The 20,850-nt window shown below is 44.2% G+C and overlaps 1 protein-coding gene across 1 annotated transcript in view; it reads left to right on the top strand.

Moving 5' to 3' along the window:
- Positions 1 to 20,850, top strand: part of TTC7A (tetratricopeptide repeat domain 7A) — a 142,778-nt gene that overhangs the window by 81,226 nt on the left and 40,702 nt on the right. The window contains exons 12-13 of the mRNA XM_068158827.1: positions 10,594 to 10,711; positions 19,497 to 19,554. Of these exons, the coding sequence (XP_068014928.1) occupies positions 10,594 to 10,711; positions 19,497 to 19,554 (176 nt within the window). The remainder of the gene's footprint in view (positions 1 to 10,593; positions 10,712 to 19,496; positions 19,555 to 20,850) is intronic.

Below are 20,850 nucleotides of genomic sequence, written 5' to 3'. Positions count from 1 at the left end.
AAGGATTTTTCTTCTGTGTACTGTTTTTTTCACTGTGTGGAACGCCATGGCTCAGAAATGGGGTGCAGTATGAAATCCAAAGGTGATTTCACAGCAGGCTCATTTTACTGCAGTATTCTAGAGCACAACTTTATGAACTCAACCCAAATTTGAAATAATCCTCTCCCCTCTTACTTTCACTCAGTGTCCTGTGCTTTACCCTGATATCAAACTTGATAATGTTACTGAAGAGCTTTAATTAAGGGCAGTTAGAGGAAAATCAGAGTGAGCATCTTTTAAAAGAACTGAAGTGCTAAGTTCCCTCATCGCATATTCGAAGGGAGGCTTCGGATATTACTGGCAAGCTCCTGTGCTTAATAAAGACCTTCCTGCTTAGCAGACCTGTTTTTCTAAATGTCATCTTTACAGTAATTATTTGCATTTAAATTACATGGCAATCAAATCAGAATTGAATCACTTAAACTGAAAGTGAACAAGATGATCAATGTCACCATAAATAGAAAGGAGGATAGACATGGTATGGGAACAATCTAATGGACAGATACTAACAGTTAAAAGTACTCAAATATATCTGGCTTTTCAGAACATATAAAATATGATTAATTTCTACATTAGGAAATACATCAACGTCCTTGATTGCTGGCTAGGCAAGAAAAGGGTGAAATCAGTTCGCCATTTATCCAAATGAAACAGCTAATTTGTATGTCCTGCATCTGTCCACTTACAGGCCTTTGGCATAGCATTGTACTCAGTTTGTTTATTATCTGTGAACAAGCAGTACTTTAGTCTTATTTCAGTTAAAAGCAATAACAAAATTCCCAAAACATTGATGCAGCTGGGTGATTACAGAATGTCATAAGGAGCAGAGAACAGTTTCTTTCTTGATTAATCTAGTGGCTACTTAACTTGTTTTGTTGGCTTTGTACGTGGTGTCTCAGAATGCTTTAAGAACCAGGGAAAACAAACAACTAATTGAAATGTGCCATAATGATTTAAATCTATTGTGGCACTTGAACTGGTTAGGCCACACCTTGAGTACTGTGTCCAGTTCTGGGCCCCTCAGTTTAAGAAGGACATTGAAACTCTTGAATGTACCCAGAGAAGGGCAACGCGTTGGGTGACAGGTTGGACTTGATGATCTCTGAGGTCTTTTCCTTACTGATTCTATGATTCTGTGAAATCATTGAGGATGCTGGGATCCCAACTATGAAATAATCTCTCAGTGCAGAACAAATCAAACATACATACACTCATATTGTGCTGTGCAAATCAATATATAACAGAGCCTGATGTGGAAAAGAACTAAACACCCCCAGCTTCTGTTGTGACAGCATGAACAGATTATTAGCTGATGTAATTTGGCACTACTCCACTAGCGTATTACTGGCAACTGGCACCCTGCTGACTTACATCATCAGATGATCTGCCCCATCAACCGCTAGCTTTCATGATTGGGCCTGCAGTAAACAGCTGAATGATCCAAGCACTGTTTTGGTTACCTTTTTTAGACTCTTTTGCACATTAATAAATTAAAAGAATAAAGCAGAATAAACAGTACATCAATATTTCATTAATTCTAAAGCTTTTGCCATTTGGCTTGTGTGAGGGTTTGTAGTGTGATGGTTTAACCCACTGACATCAACAGAACCTGGGCTGAGTTCAGTTGGAGAAAGCGAATGAAGCTGTATTTTACAAGCAATAATGGAAGACAATTAATATATACCAAATATACAGGATTTACAATATTATACAAGGATTTACAGGAAAGAAACAACACAGAAATCCTCCCTGGGAGGAGGATTCCATCTCGCCTCCCATCAACCCATTGGAATGGGCTGCCCAGGGAGGTGGTGAGTCACCATCATTGGAGGTATTCAGGAGGACACTTGATGGGGTGCTTGGTGCCATGGGTTAGTTGACTAGGTGGTGTTGGATGATTGGTTGGATGCGATGATCTTGAAGGTCTATTCTATTCTATTCTATTCTATTCTATTCTATTCTATTCTATTCTATTCTATTCTATTCTATTCTATTCTATTCTATTCTATTCTATTCTATTCTTACTTAGGAATACATAACCTCTCCCATCCCTTTTTCTTCTGTTAATTAGAAGAAAAGAGAAGAGGAAAGATGTTAGGGGAATTTCAGTTAGCTCAAAGTATGGTTAAGGAGCTAGTTTTGCTTATCTCAAGTTTGCTGATAAGCGGTCTCTGTCCATGGGCAGCATGCATGCATTCCAGCAGAAAGAGATGGAGTGAGAGCGAGAACAGAATGTAAGATTGCAAAACTACATCCCACTCATCTGACCAATGAAACTCATTTAGAGTTATCTTTTCTTTGGTTTTCCTTTTTACACCATCCATAGCTCCTAGCTTAAAGGCACAGCCTAAATGTCACAGCTTGGAAGACCAGAACAACTCCAAAATTACTGCATTTATATACACCACACTTGCCTTGTCAGAGTGTGACTGGACCTGTACTTTATAAAGCTCATGAGCTAGAGTAGTTTTCAGCAACTTTGGAGCTTTTATGCTATATCTAGCCCATTACAGAAATGTTTTAAATGCCTTTTGTAGTGGGCTTAAAATTACTGCCTGTCCTTCCAGTTCAAAAGGGTTTCAGCACAACAGTTTGCTGAACTTGCATGTGAACACAAAGCCCCTTTGTCTTTAGCTCACTGTCTTGTAGCTTTCCAGAATGTACTACAAAGTTTTTGATTATTGCAGTTCAGAGCATTGTTTCAAATTTAAATTGGAGAGTTGATGTAGCTTACAGTGTAACATGGATTTAGGAAGGGCAGGTCCTGCTTGAGCAACCTGATCTCCTTCTATGCCCAGGCGACTGCCTGGTGGATGTGGGACAAGCTGTGGATGTAGTCTGCCTGGACTTTAGCAAGGCCTTTGACACTGTCCCCCAACTCAAACTCTTGGCCAAGCTGTCAGCCTGTGGCTTGGACAGGAGCACTCTGTGCTGGGTTAGGAACTGGCTGGAGGGCCGAGCCCAGAGAGTGGTGGTGAATGGTGCCACATCCAGCTGGCAGCCAGGCACTAGTGGTGTCCCCCAGGGATCAGTGCTGGGCCCCATCCTGTTCAATATCTTTACTGATGATCTGGAGGAGGGGATTGAGTCAGTCATCAGTAAATCTGCAGATGACACCAAGCTGGGGGCAGGTGTGGATCTGTCAGAGGGTAGAAGGGCTCTGCAGAGGGACCTTGACAGGCTGGACAGATGGGCAGAGTCCAAGGGCATGAGATTGAACATATCTAAGTGCCAGGTTCTACACATTGGCCACAACAACCCCATGCAGTGCTACAGGCAGGGGTCAGAGTGGCTGGAGAACAGCCAGGCAGAAAGGGACCTGGAGGTACTGTTTGACAGCTGGCTGAACATGAGCCAGCAGTGTGCCCAGGTGGACAAGAAGGCCAGTGGCATCCTGGCCTGTATCAGGAATGGTGTGACCAGCAAGAGCAGGGAAGTCCTTCTGCCCCTGTACTCAGCACTGGCTAGGCCACTTCTTGAGTCCTGTGTCCAGTTCTGGGCCCCTCAGTTTAAGGAGGACATTGAGACACTTGAATGCGTCCAGAGAAGGGCAACGAGGCTGTGGAGAGGCCTTGAGCACAGCCCTGTGAGGAGAGGCTGAGGGAGCTGGGGTTGTTTAGCCTGGAGAAGAGGAGACTCAGGGGAGACCTTACTGTTGTGTACAACTACCTGAAGTGAGGTTGTAGCCAGGTGGGGGTTGGTCTCTTCTCCCAGGCAGCCAGCACCAGAACAAGCGGATACAGTCTCAAGCTGCACCAGGGGAAGTTTTGGCTGGAGGTGAGGAGCAAGTTCTTCACAGAGAGCATTGTTAGCCATTGGAATGTGCTGCCCAGGGAGGTGATGGAGTCCCTGTCCCTGGAGGTGTTCAAAAAGGGACTGGACATGGCACTTGGTGCCATGGTTTAGTAGTCATGAGGTGTAGGCTGACAGGTTGGATTTGATGATCTTTGAGGTCTTTTCCAACCTTATTGATTCTATGACTCCGTGTCTATACTGAGGTTGTTCTGCCTGGATTCTCTATAAAAATTCCACTTACTCAAAGGTTTGCTGTAATTTCCTCTTTCACTCAGTCTTCCCTGGCATGGCCTCAGCTGAATTCTCATTTTCCTGTTTTGGCAGTGACTTTTAGATGGAGCATAAGTAGTTTTTTTTAATAAGAACAAATACTTCAACAGTACAGCTAATTGTGATTTCTCCAGGACCCTGCTACAGCAGGCATGTGTGAAAATACTAAAACCAAGACTGCCTATGGGCGAGTGTTAAATACCGAATTTCTCCATTTCTCCAATTTAGGAGCTTTTTTAAAGGCAACCTAGAGATACTAGAGATACTATTATGCTTTCTTGCTCCTTTTACTCCATTGGTTTCAAAACATGCTATAGTCCTAGGATCAACTTGAGTCTTCTAGGATCCTGGACTGACAGAAAGTGGGAAGGCATTAGGCATCCTCTTAGTATTTTTGTTGCCCTACAGTTGATACAGCAGAAATAGTGGTGTTGTGCTAAACTCATGTAGCAACAAATGGTGCCAGCATTATCAGCTGTTAGGAGCTTTTGAAGACACTTTGCCCCATGGCAAAAGCTGCAGCATTCTTTTTAACTTGCTCGTCCTAGTGATGCTCAGCTCGAGCACTTAGCTCAGAGGGCAGAGACATAGTTTCATAGTTTCATTCAGGGTTGGAAGGGACCACAAGGATCATCTAGTTCCAACCCCCCTGCCATGGGCAGGGACACCCCACACTAGATCAGGCTGGACAGAGCCTCATCCAGCCTGCTCTTAAACACCCCCAGGGACAGGGCCTCAACCACCTCCCTGGACAACACATTCCAGGGTTTCACCACTCTCATGGTGAAGAACCTCCTCCTCACATCTAGCCTGAATCTCCCCACCTCCATCTTCATTCCATTCTCCCTAGTCCTATCACTACCTGATATCCTGAGAAGTCCTTCCCCAGCCTTCCTGTAGGCCCCCTTCAGATACTGGAAGGCCACAATTAGGTCACCTCGGAGCCTTCTCTTCTGCAGACTGAACAGCCCCAACTCCTTCAGTCTGCCCTCATAGGAGAGGTGCTCCAGCCCTCTGATCATCCTTGTGGCCCTTCTCTGGACATGTTCCAGCACCTCCACATCCCTCTTGTAATAGGGGCTCCAGAACTGGACACAGTACTCTAGGTGGGGTCTCACCAGGGCTGAGTAGAGGGGGAGGATCACCTCCCTCGACCTGCTAGCCACACTTCTCCTGATGCAGCCCAGGATCTGATTGGCTTTGCGGGCTGCAAGTGCACACTGAGAGCTCATGTTGAGCTTTTTGTCCACCAGCACCCCCAAGTCTCTCTCCTCAGGGCTGCTTTCCAGCCAGTCACTGCCCAGCCTGTATTTGTGCCTGGGATTGCCTCGACCCAGATGCAGGACCCTGCACTTGCTCTTACTGAACTTCATGAGGTTGGCTTGTGCCCACCTCATGAAGTTCAATAAAACATGGCACTTGGTGCCATGGTTTAGTCATGAGGTCTGTGGTGACAGGGTGGACTTGGGATATGTGTGTGGAGGTTGGCAGCATGTAGATTTAGAGCTGCATAGTTCTGAGGTAACAGTTTATCATTCATTTCTTTTGCAGACCACTTAATCCCAGAGTGCTTCTCTTTCCTTCTGTCTGTTGTTGAACCTGTCAGTGTAGATAACAACTGCTGTGCACGTGCTTGCACTCAGTTGCCTGAGAGCCCTGGAGCTGCATGGAAATGCTCAGTAAGAGTAATACTGAAAGACCAAATCTAGTCCCATTCTTTGAGTTACTTTGCCTGCCAATAAGACTATCAAGAAAACAGGCATTGCTAGGGCAGGATGTTACTGAGAAAGCAGTGAATGGTGAGGAGCTACTAGAGATTTTTTTTCCATCTTTCAAAAGACATTCTTGCTTTCATCATAGCTCCTGTTGTTGGGGCAACCCCAAGGAGTTTAGACATGAGCAGTGTCTAAAAGGAGCAAGAATTTTGCCTTATATACATCTCCCCTGTGAACGAACCACTCTTGTTGCAGTGTAGGAAGGGCCCAAGTACTCCTCAGTGCTGAGGGTTGAGCTTCCATGCTGAGGAAGTTGGTGGGCTTAGCACTGGTGACATGGAGAAAATGCTGACTAGACCAAAAATAGAGAGCCTGGGATTGTTGGTTTTTTTCCTGACGTATGTAACATGATTTGCTTTGTATGCTGTAAACTGCTGTGGGATAAAAGCTTTCAATTAATTATACTATGCTTTACTGACCACTTTCTTCCTGCACATTTTCCCTCTTTTGCCAATATTTAATTTTCACTCATTAGAATTAGTCTCTGCACTTACAACCCAATATAATGAAAATTATGCATGATTTTATGTAGATAATGTAGATAACCCTATATGATTTGTGTCTCTTACATGCTTGGGTATCATGTGGTCTCATTGGTGTCCACACTCCACTGCTTCACTGACCACATCTGCTGGCCTGAGTCCTATGCCACTTCACATATTTCCTGCCTCTCCTTTCTGCACTCTTTTTTGATGCATTTCTGTGCTGCTGTGCTGCTGTACATCATCAGTTTGCTTCTCCCCAGTTGTCTTAAGTCTATGCTGGTGAGAGCTACAGCTCTCACAGTCCTGGAGGGCATAGATTCAGAGGGGTAGGGCTTGAGCTTTTCTAAAAACAATCTGAGTGGCAGTTGGAAACCTGCTGGGTAGCAACAGGCCAGAGGACAGCACCTGCTGTTCCCCAGCATGCCCCCAGGCTTGGCTTGAGCACACACCAAAAGCTACGGTCAAATAACAAGAGCGTGTGGAACAGCCATTCTCTGTTTCAGTGAAAACATCCCTCAGGGCTCCACAGCTAACAACTGTTCGTTTTCAGTCAAAGATGATGGAGGGGGTGGAAGGGGAAAATAAACCAAACAACCCCACAGTATTAGTCTTGCCAGCGTCAGGTCAGAGTTTGGCAGCTCATCTCTCTGCAGGTGCCAGGTGTGTGTTGTGAGTGGTGCAGAGGTCGATTACTGGTGCTTCCAGGTGCCTGCTGGCAATTTATACACCTTGAGTTCAAAATACAGAAAGTTCCTGTTAGGTTGTTTTTCCATACCTGCTTTATGGCTTTCTTCCATGCAGGTATGTGGTGCTGCCCTTCACCGGCTATTAAGTCCAAAGCAAGCAGAAGAATAGAACAATAGTAAGGGCCAAATCTGAAGTGCATTTATGTGGCTTTGAGACTTGGATTTTTGCTTTGTTCTGAGAGAATAACAAATTCAGAAAACTGAAATTAAAAGTTATGTTGGTACTACTTGATGCCCAAGGAAATATCTTTCCCATGGTGTTGTGAGCTACTCTTGGAGCCGAGCTGGGAACAGCCACACACTGTGTTTCCAAATCACAAAGTGAGGCTATTGAGGAGGACGTGTGGCATCCTGTGGTTTAGAGCTTGCTAGCAAGGACATAGCTGTAAGGTGCAACAAGAAGTTTTGAGCCATGTTCTTTACCCTTCCAGTGCAGTGTTGTGTCACCTTAAAGACTGGAGTCCTCCTCTGAAGTGAATTAACCACTTAAGTTCCTTTCGTATTGAGGCTGAGCCCTGGCTGTGCAGTAGGAGTGGGAATGTACATCTTGATTCTCTTGATAAGCTGTCTGCCACTTAGCTCCTTTCTGTGTACCTCAAGCTCACAACTTTTGGGAGTCCCACAGGGTGAGACTTTACATACCTGGCAGCATGTGTAGAGAGGAGAAAGAGGGAGCATCTCCTACTGCTTCAGGTCATATGGCAGCATGCAGAACCTGCAGCTGGGAAGGATTTTACCTGGTGGACTTCAGAGGGCTTGATGCCTCATTTGGAGGTCTTCCTCCCCCTTCTCATCACTACAGCAAAGTGCTACAGATGTGGCATCTGCTTAACACCCCTATAGACACAGCTTTACTGGCAGATCACAGCTCAAACTGTGATCAGCCCTTACTCAGGTGTGTAGAGGATGTTTTCATCCAGACTGCAGTCTGGTAGCCCCTGCAATTTAGTTGGTAGCCTCAAGTATGCCTCAAGATGGGTATTCCTTTTTCACTCAAGAATTCCTTTCTCACTCAGTAGTTTCTAGATTTGTGGCTGACTAGGCAATCAGCAAGACTGATGACCTGTAGAGCTGAAGCTTTAGTAGGTAGTATGAGTGAAAGGTTTCACTTTTCAGACATTACCAGAATGATGGAAGAGTTGGAGAATGAGAGAAGAGGGGGCAGATGGCAGCCACAGCAGGGATGGCAGGCAAAGTGGCTGTGTGCTTCAAGAAGTAGATGCTGCCATGAACAGAAACAGCTGTGTTAGGAGTTTTCAAGGCCACTTATTTTCAAAGCAGCCTTCAGCTGACCCAAGTTTGCATTCATGGGAATCTTTGTGGCTGGTCCAAGTGCCATTAGTGTTTAGTATGAATAAATGTGTACAAGAATGTGCTAGAAGAGCTCTTTCAACCATTCTGAAAAGTTGTAGGTTTCATTATTCATGCAGTAGATTAATCTGACACTCACAGGTGGCCCTGGGTAACTGGCAGGCAAGAAAGCCAAATGGTGAGCTGCTGATTTATGCAGTGTAGGCCATCATTCAGAGCCTTGAAACACCATCAGGTGACCATTCAGAGAAACAATGGAGCAAAATCTCTCCAATTTTAAATGTCTTCATGTCAGCTCCAGACCTTTCATTTAATCTCTTTTATTCATCCACTCTACCCACCCCTACCCCTGTTTGCTAGGCATTAGAATTCCTTGTATAGCTCTTTTCTTCGTATAATGGATGGCTGCTTGGGCAAAAGTGTGTGTGGAGAGAACAGGGGAAACAATAAAGAAAGAGTGGAAATGTAGATTTGTGATGGCAAAAGAATTACAGAATCACCAAGGTTGGAAGAGACCTCAAAGATCATCAAGTCCAACCTGTCACCACAAACCTCATGACTAGACCATGGCACCTAGTGCCATGTCCAATCCCTTCTTGAACACCTCCAGGGATGGTGACTCCACCACCTCCCTGGGCAGCACATTCCAATGGCTAACAACTCTCTCTGTGAAGAACTTTCTCCTCACCTCCAGCCTAAACTTCCCCTGGTGCAGCTTGAGACTGTGTCCTCCTGTTCTGGTGCTGGTTGCTTGAGAGAAGAGACCAGCTCCCTCCTGGCTACAACCTCCCTTCAGGTAGTTGTAGACAGCAATAAGATCTGCCCTGAGCCTCCTATTGTCCAGGCTAAGCCACACCAGCTCCCTCAGCCTCTCCTCATAGGGCTGTGCTCAAGGCTTCTCCCAAGCCTCATTGCCCTTCTCTGGTCATAGGGCTGACTGATTGGAGGTTTCAGATATTGGGCAACTATTGTTCTATGTGTAGTTTGAATTGTAAGGCCTCAGGGAGCTGTACAAATGAAAAGACCCTAAGCAGTGGAGATTGTTTCTTTGCTTGCACTTTTCAGCCTTTCTTCATGATTACATTAGCAGTAATTTTTTTCTTATGTTTGGTATAATCTAATAAATACTAGCTCCCTTGTTTATGAAGCTGTTAGTTAATGTTGTCACCCAATTGTCTTCAAGTGAAATAACTAGGAGGCCCATTGGCAGGATATTACATCAAGTCAAGTAGATTCTGTTCCTAGTTAGCATATTAACAGGTCATTGCAGATGTTATATTTTGATTCCAGTTCACTGCACGTGTTTCCTTTTAGAGATTTAAGAACTAAGAGGGGCTTAAGTCTGGCAAAATTGAGTATTGAGAGAGTGCATTGCAGTTACACCCACACTATTTGAGTCTAAACTAGTTGGATTTGAAACAAAAATGTATTGTGCCCAGAACTGGACACAAACAGCTTATGGATTTCACCATTTTGATGGCTGATCCTGAGTAGTCATGATTGCTATCTCTTCCTGTCATGGAATGGAATGGAATGGACCAGACCAGACCAGGTTGGAAAAGACCTTTGCTAGTAACACAGAATGCATTTTCAAGGAAGTGATATCTTCACAAAAGATACAAAGATCACAATTTGTGTCCTGAGTTTTCTGCCTCCTTGTGGCAGCAGAACTGCAAGCAGGAGCTGAACTCACCTTGTAGTGAAGTGCTTTGTTACTTTACTCGTGTTGATGTTTTAAAAGGAAGTGAAATTTGCTAATGTTTAAAATACATTGTACACCAAACCAGGAGGCTCTTCCTTTGAAGGAACTTGTTAGCACTTTTAGTGTACTGCTAGGATAACATGTAAGTAGTCAGTTGGGCCAACATTTGTGCTTATGGTTATGTGATTGAAGCATATCTGAAGGAAAAAAATAAAATAAGGTAGTATTCTTCATTAACCTTAAACAGATGTTTAAGTTTGGAGTGGATACTCAAAACAAACCCAAACCCATGCAAGTGCACCTTCTGTGCCCACCTTCTGTGTCCTTCTTTGTATGAGTGTTTACTGTGATCACTGGAGGCCCTTGTGTGAATGGCTCTCAGGATCACTTACAGGTAAGTTTAGTGGGGTAATCTTACTGAAACAAATACAGAGGAAATGCCAGTAAGTCTCAGCCTACCTCTTTTACAGCTGGAAGAAGGAGAATACTTTGCTAAAACAGTGATAGACATGGGTGAGGATGCTGGAGAGTCCCTAGCAAAGGGTTACCTGGCGCTGGGCCTGACATACAGTCTTCAAGCTACTGATGGTGAGTTATCTGATAGTGTTTGTCAAGTGTCTTGTTTGGAGAGTGTCTCTTCAAAGTCTTCGGTATAAGCAATGGAAATTTATGAGAAACTTTGCTTTTAGTGCTGAGTTGCCATAAAAATGAATCAGATTGCAAGACAAATGGGGACTGTTTACTTGCTCAGAGAGCTGTCTTCCACAGTAATAAAAGTGAAGTTCTTAGGTAAAGGAAAAAATGCAAATCATTACTTAGGAGGTGATAATCTGACTGTAGCCAACTGCTTGGTGTGCTCTCCATCTATTTTCATGGTTTTGTCACCTGCTTGTAAATCCCATAAAGAAATACAGTGCAAGAACTGTAGTCAGTAATGCACGTCTTCTGTTCCTGGCATGATTCTGAGTCCCTGCAGAGATTCAGCCTCTCTGTGATGTCATTTCTTTCTGTCCTTAGGAGTAATCAAGATAAAAATATTTACCTCACTGGTAATTGTGGATGTTGACTAGATAGAGACCACTGAATGTAAGAAGTATTTTGTTTTAATGCTGTTTGCTTGGGTTTTTAATGACTGGTCAAATGAGTTCCTGCAGATTTGGTGCTTAGTAGTCAAAAGGTCTTGAAGTCCCAGTACTTAGGAGAATTCTAGCTCTGACCTTTATCAAGCTCACAGGTGGGAATAGTATTTTTCTTCTGCATTTCCTAACATCAATATAAGGCCTAATATATCTCCTTTTAATAATGACTGAGCTACCGTGTTTCCTAATCATTTTGGCAGTCCTGCCCAATGACTTTTGTGTCAGGCAGGTCCCACAGAAACAAACCAGCTTCTTCTAGCAGATGAGCCTGTAATAAAGGTAAAATGACTGTATGGTATCATGGAAGCATTCTGACCTTGCAAGTTACACCAGAATTTTGCAAGGCTTGTGTGTGAGGAAGTGACTTGTGCTCTTCAGTAGTACAAGTCAGTGTATCTTTTTCAGCCAGCTATCATAGAATCATAGAATTGTTTGGGTTGAAAGGGACCTTCAAAGGTCATCCAGTCCAAACCCCCTGCAGTAAGCAGGGACATTCTCCACTAGATCAGGTTGCTCAAAACCTTGTCAAGCCTGACCTTGAATTATCCCCAGGGCTGGGGCCTCAACCACCTCCCTGGGTAACCTGTTCCAGTGTTCCACTAGCATCATGGTAAAGAACTTGCTCCTAACATCCAATCTCAATCAGCTCATCGCTAATTTCAAACCATTGCCCCTTGTCCTATCGCTATATGCCATTGTACACCGTCCCTCTTCAGCCTTCTTGTAGACCCCCTTCAGGTACTGAAAGCCCACTGTTAGGTCTTCCCAGTGTCTTCTCTTCTCTTCTCCAGCCTGAAAAGTCCCAGCCTGTCCTCACAGGAGAGGTGCTCCAGTAGTTAGTAGTAATTAATTAGGTAAAAAAGGAGAGAGAAAAGGATATGAAGGGAAATTTGTTAGCTCAAATCAGTTGTTAAAAAGTTAGGTTCCTTATCTTATGAGTTTCAGTCCAGGGTCAGCTGCATGCTCTCTGGCCAAGAAGCCAAAGACAGAACAGACTGAAGCTGGAGTGAGTGAGAAAAAATAATGTGAGAGATGTTTTCTATGGTACATCTCGCATCTGACCAATGAAATTCGTTTAGAATTAATCTTTGTTTTCCTTTTTACACCCAAACATTCAGCTCGAGAATTCTGCAGCTGTCTTTTCCTAAAGGCACAGCCTAAACCGTCACAACATGCAATCTTTAATTACAGTTCTGGGTGCTAAAACTGTACACCTTGCCATATTAGATGTCTTGGCAAAACAGTGTGTGAAGTACACTGATGTGTGCAAGAGGATGCATGCACATTGGTGTCTTAGTTTGGATGAGAAATGTATTTATGAAGACCATCTCTCAGTCATCCTCAGTTGTGATTCTTATAATAAAGGTTTTGCACAATGCAGACTGATTTCTTTCCCTTAAAACTAATACACCACATAAATAGACCTGATTATGCTGCATTGGCTAATGGGTATTCAGTCTGTGGAACAAGACAGAGAATTAGACCCTTGTTCCTGTGTTTGTGGTGCTGATGCTGATCTCAGCATTGGGTGTGGAGGCATGGAGTGAAACACTTACTGTGCTTCACCTGTTCACTAACACAGAACTTTGTGGCAATGCCAGCGACGAGCAGTGCGAGCAATCTGGCAGTGCAGGCCTAGAGCCTGACATGGTGGTAGGCCGTGCTCAGCATAAGTGCAGAGCCAGCTAGCAGTGTAGCAAAACAGTGCTGTGCCTGCAGCATGTAACTAAAACAAGACACTGGTAGCTATAAACATGGACAGTTATCTTGGGACAACAGGACATGCACCTGCATCAACAACCTCGTTGTGTCATTAGTAGTTGGACCAATAATCTGTAATAGTGCAATGTGTGGTCACTCAGAGGGAACCAATGGAGCTATGCCAACGAGGCTCTTCGAGTTTATATAAGTTGTAGCAGTTGCCTTGCTACGCACTTCTGCCTTTCCTGTCTCCTGTTTCTTCTACACTTTACTGTGCTATACTTGCACTACAGGCCTGCTCCATAGGCCTGCACCTCAGGCCTGCACCATAGGCCTGCAACACTGGAACAATAAAGGAACAATACTTGATCATATTGGTCAGCCGTATTGATTCCTATCTCCGTCGCCCCGTTAGAACTTGTCCTCTCTTATTTTCAATTGTGACTTCAGAGCTTTGTATTTAGGTACCAAAATGTTGATGAAGATCCTGGTGACTTTTCCTAAGGCTTAAGCTCCTTAAAAAGAACTCAGAGTGCTTTAGAAAATACATCTTGGGCTCTTCAGGTGGCATTTGCAAAAATACCCTCATGCTTAAATCTCCTGTGCTTTCTGCCTTACTGTGGTCAGACTGCTTTGGAATTCATTTTAATTTAAGTAATAAGTCATACTGCATTTTAGTTGGTAGAACTGCAGCAGCCATTCTTACACTGGGTAAAGTTATGTAGGGGCTGGAGAATTCAGCAGTGCTGTCAACTGTGCAAAATGCAGCACAACCTCAAAAAGTTTAGTCAGACTCACCTAATTCTGTCTCCTTGGTGTAAAATTTCCTTTCTCTGAAGTGATAAAAGTGGGTTGCAGTGATGATGACTCCTTTGAACACTTCCAGAGGTGGGCCATCCACATCATCTTTGAGTATCTTGTCCAGTGTCTTGCCATCCTCATAGTAAAGACTATCTTCTATAGATCTAATCTAAATCTATTCTGTTTCAGTTTAAAACTATTACCCCTTGCCCTGGTGAAAAAAAAACCTTTTCCATCTCTCTTATAAGCCCCCTTTAAGTACTGAAATGCTGCAATAAGGTCTTCCTGGAGCCTTCTCTTCTCCAGGCTGAACCTAGATTGTTTCATATGGAAAGGACCTCTAAGATGACCAAGTCCAACTCTCAACTTGACATCACCATGGCCATTAAACCATGTCCCTAAGTGCCATGTCCACAAGTTTTTTTAACATCTCCAGGGACGGTGACTCTACCACCACCCTGGGCAGCCTGTTCCAATGCCTGACCACTCTTCCACTAAATCAGTTTTTCCTAATATCCAATCTAACCCTGCCCTGGCACAACTTCAGACCATTTACTCTCCTTACCAGTGCAGAGCACTTCCCTGGTCCTGCTCACCACACTATTCCTGACACAGGCCAGGATGCCATTGGCCTTCTTGGACACCTGAACACACTACTGACTCATGTTCAGCCTTCTGTCAACCAGCACTCCTGGATCCTTTTCAGGTGGGCAGCTTTCCAGCCACTATGCCCCAAGCCTGTAACATTGCTTGGGGTTTTTATGACCCACATGGAGGATTTGGCACTCAGCCTGGTTGAACATCATACAATTGACCTTAGCCCATCAATCCAGCCTGTCCAGGTCTCTTTCCCACCTTTGAGTAGATCAACACTCCCACTCACTTTGGGGTCATCTTCAGACTTATTGAGGATGCAGTCAATCCCCTCATCCAGATAGTTGATAAAGATACTAAGCAAGACTGGCCTGAAAACAGCCCCTTGTGACTGACCGACTGGATTTCATTCCATTCACCACCACACTTCGGGCTCATCCATCCAGCCAGGTTTTTACCCAGCAAAGAATCTACCCATCCAAGCCATGACCTCTCAGCCTATCTCTGTAGGAGAGATATTCTATCCTTCTAAAAATTTTCATGGTTCTCCTCAGGATCTGACCCAACAAGTCCATGTCTGTCTTGTGCTGGGAGCACCAGGGCTGAACATAGTACTTCAAGCAGAGCCTCACAAGAGCACAGTGGAGGAGGAGAATCACCTTCCTTAACCTGCTGGCCAAGCTTCTTTTTATGCATTCCTCCCCAGATCACTTTTCATTGCCTTTTTCATTTTTTTGTATAGTTTACCTCTGTTAGCTGTAAATCTCTGTAAAAAGCAGGGTCAGCTTCCAACATCAGTCTTCGATGTTGTCAAACACAAATTTCAGCATGTTTAGCTAAGTCAGACACAAATCTAGAGATGGGCCATTGGATTTCCTACTTAGTTGTAGCTGAAGATGCAGCCTGTATTGTGAGAGGTGGAACTCACATGCTGTTTCCCAGCAGTGCAGAAGCAAAGCTGACTAACTGCAATCACTTCATTTCCATGATGTATTTAGGGCTCTTTCTGACTCAGCCTTAACATCAGTGAAATGCCTTACCAGGTGCAACCTAGAAGTTCTCCCAGCTTTTCAAGCTGATGTTGATTTTGGGGGACAAATAATAATACTAGTTTCCCCATTCTGTGGCATCTCTCTTGAGAACCACTTTGTAACTTTGTAACGTAAGGAATTCCATGAGAAGCAGAACCTTAGAGCAGATTTTGTAGTGTATGCAGTTTTTAATCTTCAGGATTGGGGAAATCCTGAAGATTGCTGCTCTTCCCCAATGAACTTGCTGTTTGGGTGTTGGAAGATACAGGAGTAAGAGAAGTCTGATCACTGTAACTACTTCAGCAAGATAAATCACTAAGTTTCACTCACTAGTGTGTTGCAGAATCCAAAGAAAATTATTACCTTCAATCTACCAGATTACGTCTTGTAGAAGAACACAACTCTTTCCTCTTCATAACTTTTAAGAATACTTGAATTTTATGTGTGGTGGGTTGAAGTTTCCCTCCAACATTAGCTTTGCCAGACCAACTCAGTTAGAAGCAAGTGAAGCTGTATTGACAAGCAAGAACTACACTCTACACTGGAATGCAATGAATGTGTACAAAATATACAGGAGTTACAATGTTATGCAGATACTAACAATTAGCAAACAACACAAAAACCCTCCTAGCCAAGGACCAGGGGAAGCCACAAGCTTCTCCCTCCCTGCCTCTCCCTTACTCCCTGTACAAAAGGGACAAGAGAAAACAGCAGAGAAGTTAAACTTGGCCAAAGCCAGTCAAAGCACGCAGATTATCTCTCCTGAGCAAAGCAAAACCAGCCAGAGAAGAGAAGAGAAGAGAAGAGAAGAGAAGAGAAGAGAAGAGAAGAGAAGAGAAGAGAAGAGAAGAGAAGAGAAGAGAAGAGAAGAGAAGAGAAGAGAAGAGAAGAGAAGAGAAGAGGGGAGGGAAGAAGAGAAAAAAAGGAAGGATTGTTATGGTACAGCTTCTCTTATTCCAGATATTTACCCAATGAATTTGTTTAGAATAATCTTTTGTTCTCCTTTTTATGCCCAATAGTGATTTATTTATATTTTTCTACTTTTCTGCTCCAAATCTGTAACTCAATTTTAAAGGCATAGCCTAAAACCACCACAATCTGGTTTTGTTGCTTAAGTATATTTGTTGCCATGGTTTGGTTGATTGGATGGTGTTGGGTGATAGGTTGGACTTGATGATCTCAGAGGTCTCTTCCAGCCTGGTCTATCCTATCCTATCCTATCCTATCCTATCCTATCCTATCCTATCCTATCCTATCCTATCCTATCCTATCCTATCCTATCCTATCCTATCCTATCCTATCCTATCCTATCCTATATGCTATCCTATCCTATCCTATATGCTATCCTATCCTATCCTATATGCTATGCTATACTATCCTATATGCTATGCTATCCTATCCTAACCTATATGCTATGCTATCCTATATGCTATCCTATCCTATATGCTATGCTATCCTATATACTATGCTATGCTATCCTATCCTATCCTATCCTATATCCTATCCTATCCTATGCTATCCTATCCTTACTAACATTCTCTTCTGGAGCTTGCTCAATGTATGAAGTCAAATACATTCACAGATAGATGTTTGGTAATGGATTAATTCCTCATCCCTACTTTGTGCTGTTGATCGATACCTCTCAAATATGGGATAGGCAGAACAAGAAACAGCTGCTACACAAAATCGGAAAGCCAAGAACCAGACAAGACAGACAGTGTTCTTCTAAAAATTGTCACTATCTTTCAAGATGATTCTGATCTAAGCAAGTCATGTTTCTATAAACTCTTCCTTCATTCACCTTCTACTTGATGATCTTCTGATACTCCTGGCATAACAAGCACTTGGTCCTTTTCCTTTTGTATTTTGGTTAAGAATTAATTCATACATTGAGAAATAAATGTAGTGGGCAAGATCCTTTAGTCAAGCAATTAGAGGCACCGCGGAGGACATTAATGGTGATACAACAACTGAAGTAACCTAGAAGTCACTTCTGGTCTTAATGGAGGTGGTAGGTTGTCAAGGGTTTTGCCATAGATCTGTAAATTTGGCTTCTGGTGCAACCTGCAGCACCTTCCTAAATGGAGATGATGGTGGAGGTGGTCTGTATGTGGATCAGAATAAGCTGCTAGTTACTGCTTTTAGCATATGCTCCAACCTGGCAGAGGGCTTTTTATGCTCTTTTGTATTTAGTTAGCGTGTGTCCCCTTCTCCTTCCAGGCCCCTTCAGTGGCATAAATAAATAAAAAATGTGTTTTACATTTTAGACAAGGGAGTTGGAAGAGTCTGTAATAAAAATGAAATTGAGAATGCAGGTTCAAGTACTGGGTTTGCACTGTTCTTCAAAACCAAACCGTCATGTTTTCCAGCTGTGAACGCAGGCACCACTAGATTTCCACAGAGTTTATGCCCAGGTGAAAATACTCTGTGCCTGTGTAACTAATTATTTATGCTGCACCATTGAATTGATAGACCCATAGAATGGTCTGGGTTGGAAGGGACCTCCAAAGGTCATCCAGTCCAACCCCTTCTGCAGGAAAGTGGAGCATCCTCAACTAGATCAGCTTGCCCAGAGCCCTGTCGAGCCTCACCTTGAGTATCTTCAAGGGTGGGTCTCAAGTACCTGGGCAACCTGTTCCAGTGTTCTATCACCCTCATGGTAAAGAATTTGTTCCTAACACCCAATCCAAATCTACTTGTCTCTGGTTTGAAAACCGTTGCCCCTCATTCTATCACTATGGGCCTTTGAAAACAGCCTCCTGCAGGTACTGGAAGGTTGTAATTAGGGGTTTCCCTGGATCCTTCACTCCTCCAGGCTGAACAACCCCAGCTCCCTCAGCCTGTCATTGTTCTAACCCCCTGATCATTTTCGTGGCCCTTCTCTGGACCTGCTCCATCAGGTTCCGTATCTTTCCTATATTGAGGGCTCCAGACCTGGATGCAGTACTCCAGGTGAGGTCTTACCACAGTAGAGTGGCCACCTCTCTGGATCTACTGGCAGTGCATCTTTTGATGCAGCCCATGATGTGATTTGCCCTCTGAGCTGCAAGCACACACTGTCTGCTCATGTCCAGCTTCTTGTCCATCAGCATCCCCAAGTCCTTTTCCACAGGGCTGCTTTCTACCACCTCATCCCCCACTCTCTATTGATAGTGAGGATTGTTCTGGCCCAGGTGCAGAGCCCTGCACTTGATCCCGTTGAACCTCATGAGGTTCACTTGGGCACACCTCTCCAGCTTGTCCAGGTCCCTCTGGCATATTGGCAGCACCACTCAGCTTGGTGTCATCTGCAAACTTGCTGGTGGTGCACTCGATCCACTGTCTGTATCATTGATAAAAACATTAAACAGCACAGGTCCCAGTGTGGACCCCTGAGGGACACCACTTGTCACTGCTCTCCACCTGGACTTCAAGCCATTGAGCACTACTCTCTGGGTGCAACCATCCAGCCAATTCCTTATCCACCAAACTGTCCACCCATCAAATCCATATCTCTCCAACTTGGCAAGTAGGAGGGACTGCATCAAAGGACTCGCAGAAGTCCAGATAGATGACATCCATAGGTTATTGCTTGTCCACTGACATAGTCTCTTTGTCATAGAAAGCCACAACATTACTCAGGTAGGATTTGCCCCTAGTTAAGCCATGCTGGATGTCTTGAATCACCTCCCTGTCCTCCACGTGCCTCAGCATGGCATCTAGGAGGATCAGTTCCATGATCTTCCCAGGCACAGAGGTGAGGCTGACAGGTTGGTAGTTCCCAGGGCTCTCCTTTCTACCTTTCTAAAAAATGAGTGTGATGTTTCCTTTCTTCCAGTCCCCAGGGACCTCACCTGACTGCCAGGACTTTTCAAATATCATGGAGAGTGGCTTGGCAACTACATCAGCCAGTTCCCTCAGGACTCTGAGATGCATCTCCCAGTTGTGTATCTTCGGGTTCCTCAGATGTTCACACACCTCGTCTTCACTCACAGTGGGAGGGACTTTGTCTCCCTGGTCTCCATCTTGTGGGCCATCAACATGAGAGCCATGAGGAAAGGGGTTGCCAGTGAAGTTCACCACTGTTGCTCATTCAAATCTTAGATGACACTGTATCTTGTTTTACAGCTACTCTGAAGGATACTCAGGATGAATTAAACAAGAAAGCACTTCAAACTTTAGAAAGGTGAGTAGGGATCTTGGGGATGCTTGCACTGTGTATTTCTTTGAACAAAATCAGAGTAATTGTTGTTTTTTTACTGGCTTTTGATCAGGGTTTTGAAAACCAACAGTTCAGTAGATTTCAGCAATAGTCTGTCAAAACCATCCCTGTGATGGCTAAATGCAGTCATTGTTTGTTTGAGTATCCAGGATTTGGAGTACCAGTTCTGCCACTAAATGGAAACAACTTTAGCCCCAAGTTAGCAGCAGCGAAATCTGCAGTGCTGGGAGATGCAGCTTTTTTCCATGATGCCAGCAGGCAAATGGGGAAAGCTGGTTTTGTTTCCATTGCTGTGTGAAGCTGGCTTACATGTTTCTTTCCCTCATGGTGGGAATGTACCTTCACTAGCAGGGTGTAGGTGGCCATGCGATGACCTGGCCTGAGGAGGGGACGATAGCTGTCCTAAAGGGTGTTTGTATGAGCTGTTGTGTGGCTGCAGGGCTGCAGAGCTAGTGGTACAAAGTGTTCACCACTCATATATTCTTCAACACTCTGTTTTGTGGGGGAGTCTGATCCAATGGCTCTGCCCTGAAAATATGTGAATTAAACTCCTCTGCAACTGCTGTTACCTCAAGTAAAACTGCTTGGGTTAAAATCTGGTTGTGTCAGTTCTGTTGTGGTAGTGAGGTGAGGTGTGAGCTTCCTGACCCTGTTACAAGCAGTTTACACCACCCAAAATACACTAGGTGGTGTTTGAGCAGTTAACATGGTAAATGTATGTGCCCACAGACATCTGAGGTCTGTGGGCATATGCATTTACAATGTAATATTTCAACTGCTGCCTAATTTTGATGTAATTGCTTTTAAACTGCATTGATTTTTTTATTCTTTGACCTTTTTCACTGGCTGTGGCTGCTTTTCGTTGTATCTTGGATACATATCTTCATATGGAGCCCTTATTACAAGAGGGATATGGAGGTGCTGGAAGGTGTCCAGAGAAGGGCCACGAGGATGATCAGAGGGCTGGAGCACCTCTCCTATGAGGACAGACTGAAAGAGTTGAGGCTGTTCAGTCTGGAGAAGAGAAGGCTCTGAGGTGACCTAATTGTGGCCTTCCAGTATCTGAAGGGGGCCTACAGGAAGGCTGGGGAAGGACTTGTCAGGATGTCAGGTAGTGATAGGACTAGGGGGAATGGGATGAAGCTGGAGGTGGGGAGATTCAGGCTGGAGGTGAGGAGGAAGTTGTTCACCATGAGAGTGGTGAAACCCTGTAATGGATTGTCCAGGGAATTGGTTGGGGCGCCGTCCCTGGAGGTGTTT

Source organism: Melanerpes formicivorus, unplaced genomic scaffold, assembly GCF_026170545.1.
Source record: "Melanerpes formicivorus ecotype bairdi unplaced genomic scaffold, bMelFor1.0.p_v2 SCAF_43, whole genome shotgun sequence".
Classification (NCBI taxonomy): Eukaryota; Metazoa; Chordata; class Aves; order Piciformes; family Picidae; genus Melanerpes; species Melanerpes formicivorus.
The sequence above is the reverse complement of the archived record's forward strand: the minus strand, read 5'-3'. Positions and strand labels throughout refer to the sequence as shown.